The sequence below is a fragment of the Drosophila yakuba genome, chromosome 3R, assembly GCF_016746365.2.
Source record: "Drosophila yakuba strain Tai18E2 chromosome 3R, Prin_Dyak_Tai18E2_2.1, whole genome shotgun sequence".
Lineage (NCBI taxonomy): Eukaryota > Metazoa > Arthropoda > Insecta > Diptera > Drosophilidae > Drosophila > Drosophila yakuba.
This window is the reverse complement of record NC_052530.2, coordinates 13,972,804-13,980,288: the sequence shown is the minus strand read 5'-3', so window position 1 is coordinate 13,980,288 and position 7,485 is coordinate 13,972,804. Positions and strand designations below refer to the sequence as shown.

General features: G+C 40.3%; 1 protein-coding gene across 1 annotated transcript; it reads left to right on the top strand.

The window, feature by feature from the left end:
• Window positions 1-4,713: 4,713 nt before the first annotated feature.
• On the top strand, window positions 4,714-6,459 carry LOC6536756 (probable citrate synthase, mitochondrial). Its single transcript, XM_002097292.3, has 4 exons — window positions 4,714-4,838; window positions 4,885-5,093; window positions 5,159-5,930; window positions 6,008-6,459. Exons 1-4 carry the CDS (start codon window positions 4,803-4,805, stop codon window positions 6,416-6,418), a joined length of 1,428 nt encoding a protein of 475 aa, XP_002097328.1. The 5' UTR covers window positions 4,714-4,802; the 3' UTR covers window positions 6,419-6,459.
• The last annotated feature ends 1,026 nt before the right edge of the window (window positions 6,460-7,485 follow it).

Here is a 7,485-nt window from a genome sequence, read left to right as displayed (position 1 = left end):
TTGAAAGAGAAATGGCCAGAAGCTGCCGCAATGACGCAATTCGTTGGCCCAAAATTGGCCTTTTGCTGGTCTTAGGGTCAAACAATTTAATTGACTGAATTATACTCAATACGAAATTCGTAGAAAAACCATCATAAAATTGGCCATTTTATTAAGGTAACCAAAACTTGGCTACACATTATCAAGGAAAATCGTTCTGCAAGTTGTTCAAAATCTTAACACGCATATAAATAACTTCAAATGCCAAAAGGGATCAGCGAAAATGGGACCCTTGGGCCAAGTAGAATATGTAAGATATGGCCATAAAATTAAATTGATGTGTATCTGTGGTATTCAAAGCAAAGGGTACATAAAATGAAGAAAAAACGCTAAATCAGAAAAGTTATTTGATGAGTTGTTACACTGGTCAACAGAGACCAAGTCCCACTTAGCTATGATTTCATTGTATTACTTTTGCAATTGGGCATTGTTTAATTGACAAAAGAACTTTTTTATGTTTATGTAACAATAAACTTAAGCCTAAGTCTAACATGTTTAAACTAGAATCTCAATTATTTCATTTTGAAGTAAATTTATATTTTTCAGCGCTTTCAGCCAAAGTCTCCAAAAACTGGTTTGGTGGTGAAGTAGTAATCAGTCTGAAAGTTGGACTGCGCCACTTCTGCTACGTTGAGTAATGTGAGTGCTTCCGCTTCCGTATGTCTATATGCGAGTTTGTGTGGCCACTTCCTGCTGCTTCATCCGCATCCGCATCAGCATCCTCATTCTCGTTTCAACGTTGCTTTTTTATATTATTTCATTTTACTGAAAATTTTTCAAAATACTTAATACACAATTTGGCCGAGAGACCCACAGACAGAGTGGGTCTGAAATGCTATGCCAGACGAGTGCCAGAGGGTTTAAAGTGGGTGAAAAAGTGGGTCGATGTGGGTTGAAGCGCATGTGTGTTGTGTTAACTGCTTCCCACTTGGTCGCATTTCCTTCTGGGCTCCGTCTGTGCGGCAAAAGCGAGATAAAAGCGTCTTTAGCCAGCTGAATAACTTGTTGGATCCTGCCGCACTGCCACTGCTCTGGTACTGCAACAAACACTTGCCGACCAAATGGTGCTTGAATGTATTTCACTTTGATTTGCTTTTATTTTAAAGAAATCCATTCAGAGCTGCGGAGTGCGGTATGCGGACTGCGCTTGGCATAAACCTATAGAGACTGGAAAGCTTTAGGCTTTTATGAGTGCCACTTAACCGCTTAATTACTCATTATGCTCGAGTTTATCCAGCCATTTAATCAGGCACTCAATGCAAGCAGGCAAGGTAGCAGTGGCGCTGTTAAATGTATAATTGAGCCAAACGGCAATAAAACATTAATTAAAAATCTCTACTTACAATCAACGTGCTGCCAGGGCCCTCGAGTGAATTTTTACAATCGTCAGCCGTCTGTTTGCCTCTGCGTGTACAAATATGAAAAATTCATGGCCATATTTCCCGTGTAAAAACATATTCTTATCATATGCACATGTGCACCGGTGTTCAATGCACTTTGCATTTATGATCAAGAGCTGAGGTCGATAGTAAAATAATAATGCATTTTATACTGTAAACGCTCAAGTAGTTGCTGATTCATACCTTCCACCTACAGAGTACATATATTAATTGGCTCCACTGCCAAGAAGACACAGACACAGGCACTTGTTTGCATACCCAAAAGGCAGTTAAAATTAATATTGAACAAGGTTTATGCCTAAAATAAGATTAATCAAGGGCATTTACTATGATGCATTGACATTAATCGAAGGAGTCACATAGGACACTTGACTCCTTTTAACGTAAATACATTTTTCAGCTTTAACTATTTGGTAAAAACAAGATTCAAGAGTAGCTTTAATTTAGCCATCTGTTGTTCCCTAGTCAATAAGACTTTCGTTGCCTGCGGTGAAGGCAAATTGAGATATTTGGTTTTGCCGACGTCTTTTTACGAACCAGAATATGTTCTGACCTTTTGGGGTGGCCACGTCCTTGTTACCGATTTGTCAAAATCATCGACTCACCGTGACCTCAGACACGTGAAGTTCGGGCTGCAACGAAAAAATAGGGAAAATCCAACTGACACTCGTAACAGGTTCGACGTGATGTCAACAAAAGCCAAGCAATATCCACCTAAACGAAAACTCCTTGACACTTCCACCCATACACACACCAACACTCCAACACATCTTTTTACACACACACAACCACGCACGTATTTGGACGAACTTTCATTAGTGGAAACGTCAAAGTTCGTGGGTAAAAGGAAAAAGGATCCCCATAGAACGCTCCATCTCCGTCAAGTGGCGAAATGCAGAGCCATCGATTGGGTGGCACAGAGAAAATAAGAAAGCGCTGCTGAAACTACTGTAATTGCATTTGCATATGACATTCCGTTCAAGTTTAAGAAATCTTAGCCACCCTGCCAGAACTTAAATGGCACTTTCGTCAGGAAATACTTATTGCCGTAGTTTCTCAAAATAAATCCGAAATATATACACTGAAATGAGCTCGTGGGATAGGTCCAAAACTTAAATACAGTCCGGTAGGAACAACTTTCCCCTTAGCTGCTGTGACTCTCAGTGCTTTCACTTTTGTGTATGTTTTGGTCCGCAACAAAGTTAAGTTAATAAAATCATTTTAAAGTTTGGCTGTCATGGATACGACACTTTCTATTATGCATTAAGGCAACCAAATTGCTGCCAACCTTTCGCTACTATGTTTCCAGCTTGCAACTTGTCCACTGATGCAAGTTCCGGGACACAGCAAATAAAAAACAAAACGAAACAAAAATGGGTGGGAGTCGAGTGGTCGGCTGGGTGGGGTTTGGGCCAAGATAGATACCGTTGCTGACAGCTGCTTAAGTGCGAAATTCGATTTCGCATTCAAGGGCGTTGTCCACTTTAAGCTTCTGCTTTTCCTCTATATCTGGCCAAAACGGCCAGCAAAAGGCGAAAATGGGTGGGAGAAAGGGGAGATTATTTAAACTTGTAATGAACCGAGCAGCAAGGCGAAGCGGAAAAAATATCGGAGTGGGCAATTTATGGAGAGCGAAATGGACATAGAAAAGGCAGTGCTGAGTCTCGACACTTAAAAAAGAATCTCTGAAATGTTATAGAAATTACGTGAAAAATTGAGTTATATAAAAAAGGTTCTTTCAACTTGTTACCAAGTTTATTACTTACTTACAAGTCATAAAGTTAAAACTGTAATTGTTAGACTGACTTAAGACTGTAGAAATGTGGTTGATTTGCATTAAAACTTAAGTGCTATAAATATGATGTATACTGTTAAATGAGTTAAAAGTTTTTTCCATTTGTTTTAAACAAATATTTAAATATTTAATGCGATTGCATTAATTAAATTGTAATTTTCAGTGTCGAGGCAAAAAACGATAAAGTGCTGCTAACTAAAAGCAGCAAAGGAGATAAAACTAAAACAGCAAGAAAAAAAGGTGAATCGTATTTTAACGGAAATTTTAGAATTGGGTACCATTTGAATATCTGAATGGCCGGCTCGAAAATTTGTGAAAGGCTTAAACGCCACTTGAATGCGGCAAGGCCACAATCGCATTCGCTAATTGAATGTTAATTAATAAAAAGCAAAACTAGATGGCACAAAAAATAGGGGAATAATGAGTGGATAAAGTCAGAGTGGAATACTTGTTGACTGAATGCCCATTTACGAAGAATTGAAGCCGGAAAAAGGTGCACAAAAAGCGTGGCGAGATCTACCGCACGATAAAGTTTTAATTTCCATTTGATGGCTGTTAGTGAAGCAGAGCAAAAATATTTGTATATTTATACGTTTTATTTGCAAATTTTTTATGATTTTTGTTTCCGTTGTATGTGTATGTAAAATATGTTTTAATTAAAAGAAAAGTTTTATATAGTTTTTTTTTCTCGCCCGGCCCCTTTGAGCGCTGATTGCCCCAAAGCTGGACAAAATCAGAACGGCAAACAAACAAATATAAATTTGCTGGGCAGCAGCAGCAATTGCCATGGTGGCAAAAACCAAAAAAAATTCCCCAAAGTGCAGCGCAGTGGGCAATGGCAGATGAAAAACGCTACCAAAGTACCAATTCCACTCACTCATACTCGCATTCCCCACAACTCCACATCTCCACACAAAAGCCCTCTGTTTCTGGCAGATGAGCCAAAGTAACGTGAAATTCCCCAATTCTCCAATGCCCCAAAACTACAAATAGATATTTAATTTTTTGCCATTTCATACACAGTTTTCCCAGTCGAGAGCGAAAGTGTGTGTATGCCAGTGGGTGGGCTGGGCTTCTGGTGCCACACAAATGACCCAGAAATTTCGTTAAGCGACAAACAAACAGGAATTAATTTTGGTTGTAGCTTAAAGTTGGTCCCTGGAAACACTCGACAAATTGCGGACAACTATTTAGCCTTTTTGGCCTCAGACGAGCACATTGAAATGCCATGGAATGATAATGGAATAATATTGCACTTAAATCAGGGAATCCCTGGTGATTGAAACAAGAAAATCATTTGTTTTTGAAGAGAAAGCTGAAGCTATGAACAATGGAATCTAAGGCTTAAATAGTATGGGTTGATATCATTGAAATTATAGATTTGAAAATGGAAGAGAATTATACGACTAAAAAAAATATTTTGTTATTCCACTCTGAGCTACCATTTTAATCCATTAAAAAAATTTGAACATCATAAAGTAGCCTGTGTTTAAAATATCTGCCTATTTATGTGTGTTTCTCAAATTCGGTTTTATCCATAAATTCTAAATTTAATTTTTCCTTTCACTATGCAAAAAACTAATAACTACAAAAGCGTCTTCAAGGTAATTTATATAAATGGTCTAGAATCTGCACTAACTTTCTTTTTAGGCCGTTTCATTTCGTTCTTATGCCGATTGCAAAAATGGTAAAAGTGGCAAAGGCTTAAAGGCCAAGTTGGCGAAGAAAATTCCAATAGAACGGGAAAAGTTTTTGGGTATCAGGTGTCTGCACGGCAAAAAGATTATTGGCCAGATAAGTGTTAGTAGCGTGATGGGAGGAATGCGAGGACTTCCGCTTCTGTTTTGCGAGACTTCCAGGTATGTTTGGCATGAAGTTCAATGGTCTTGAAATTTGGCCTATTTCCACTTTTTTCTCTTACCAGTTTGGACAAAAACAAGGGTATTTATTACCGCGGGAAACTGCTTAAGGATGTGTGTGCCAAACTGCCACGGGTGCAAGAGGGCACGAATGAAGGCACTCCCGAGGGATGCTTCTACCTGCTGGCGAGCGGATCGATGCCCACGAAGAAAGATGCGAAGCAAATCACCAAGGAGTGGCTGAAGCGTGGCACAGTTCCGCGCTATTGCCTCCGGCTGATTGACTCCATGGACAAGCGGGTGCATCCGATGGCCCAGTTGTGCGCCGCCAGCGCCTGTCTCAATCCGCAGAGCAAGTTCGTCGAGGCTTACTCCAAAGGGGCCAAACGTGCAGACTACTGGAAATACACCTATGAGGATTCAATGAACCTAATCGCCATGCTGCCCACCGTGGCGGCTGCCATCTATAATAACGTGTTCAAGGATGGTGCAGGTTCCCGGGAGGTCAACGATGAGGAGGACTGGTCCGGCAACTTCTGCCGCATGCTTGGACTACCGGAGAAGGATTTCGTCGATCTCATGCGACTATATATGATCCTGCATGCGGATCACGAGAGCGGCAATGTGTCCGCACATGCTTGCCACCTGGTTGGAACCGCGCTCAGCGATCCTTTCCTGTCTTTCTCGGCCAGCATGTGCGGCCTGGCTGGACCACTGCATGGATTGGCCAACCAGGAGGTGCTGGTTTGGCTGACAAAGCTTAGGAAGGCTATTGGCGATGACCCCTCAGATGAAGAGCTGAAGAAGTTCATCGACGATACGCTGAAAGGAGGCCAGGTGGGATTGACTTTGGAATATATACTCTTACGAGCAGTAAGATCCTATTGGTTTATTCAAACTAACTAATATTCCAGGTTGTTCCCGGCTATGGACATGCCGTACTCCGAGATACCGATCCTCGGTTCGTCCTGCAAAACGAGTTTGCCATGAAGCACTGCAAGGATGATCCTGGCGTAAAGTTGGTCACTCGCATGTGGAAGATCGTGCCGGAGGTGCTCAAGAAGCTCAACAAGGTGGCAAATCCCTATCCAAATGTCGATGCCCATTCAGGCGTCCTGCTGCAACACTACTGTCTGAAGGAGCTGAAGTTCTACACCGTCCTCTTTGGAGTTTCTCGAGCGCTGGGAGTACTCTCCCAGCTTATATGGTCCCGGGCCTTGGGAGCACCAATTGAAAGACCAAAGTCATTTTCCTCTGCGGAGATCTGCAATTTCATCAAGGTCGCTGACAAAAAAGCAGCAAAAAAGAACAATAAGAAAAAGTGATAAAATAAACTGAGGTGAATGTTTACTTTTACTATGAAAAACTTTTCATTTTATATTGTTTTTTTTTGTGCTTAAATGGATAACAACCCATGTTAATGGTTCTTAAGTGAAATCTGTTCTATTAGTTTTCTTAAAAATACTTGAAAAACATACTCCTTTCTTTCGTTAAGTGTTGAAGTCATAAGTAATATGTCATTACCATATGAATGCTTTTGACATGCTGTAATTGGCTTGTAGGACTCACATTTGGCATTTTATTTCAGAGATATGAGATAATTTTGGGGGTTGGAATGTCTTATTTTGGTCTAGAGTTGTAATTATGGCGTTGGTCTGAGTAAACCGCATTTCCATTGCTTTGATGTTGGGTTCTTCCTAAAACGTGTCTAATATCCATTTCCCCCGCAGCCTTTATTTTTCACCCAAAAGTGGATCATAAATCAGTCGTGTAATCCAAGCTTTGCACAAGCACAATTAAAATGATTAAATGTAAGCGATTTTAATTACAGTTGAGCGAAGACTTCAATGAGTAGAAGAAGTCTCAATAGTTTGGCCACAAATTAATTGAAATTGTTGAGGTACCGCTAGCTGTGAATTGAATTCTACGCAAACACTCACCAGAGACTGCGATAATCTGGACAAATCAAGGATACAATCGTGTGCATCGAATTCCCCTGTAGTCATTCTCCATGCCAACCATTTCAAATTTGAACGTACATTAAACGTACTCATGATTATTGTAATTTTTATAAAAGCATTCCATCAACTGATTGATTTCTGTTCAATTTCTCCCATTGTGTGGCTTGCCCCTTCCCACCTCCATTGTATTCCCCCTTTTTAGTTTCATTGAAACGGTCCGTTGTTTTTATAACTGATATTTTATTGTTATTTTCATTATACCACTCTCTCGGTGGGTGTAAGTCCCTGGGGATTATAAAGCCAGGTCCCTAGAGACCACTCTCTTGGATTTAATATTCAGTTTTTAATGGGTATGTATTTGGCCTACATAACAAGTGACCTACTGCGAACTAGAATCCTGAGTTGTGCTAGTTTGGAAGAGATATTTTCAG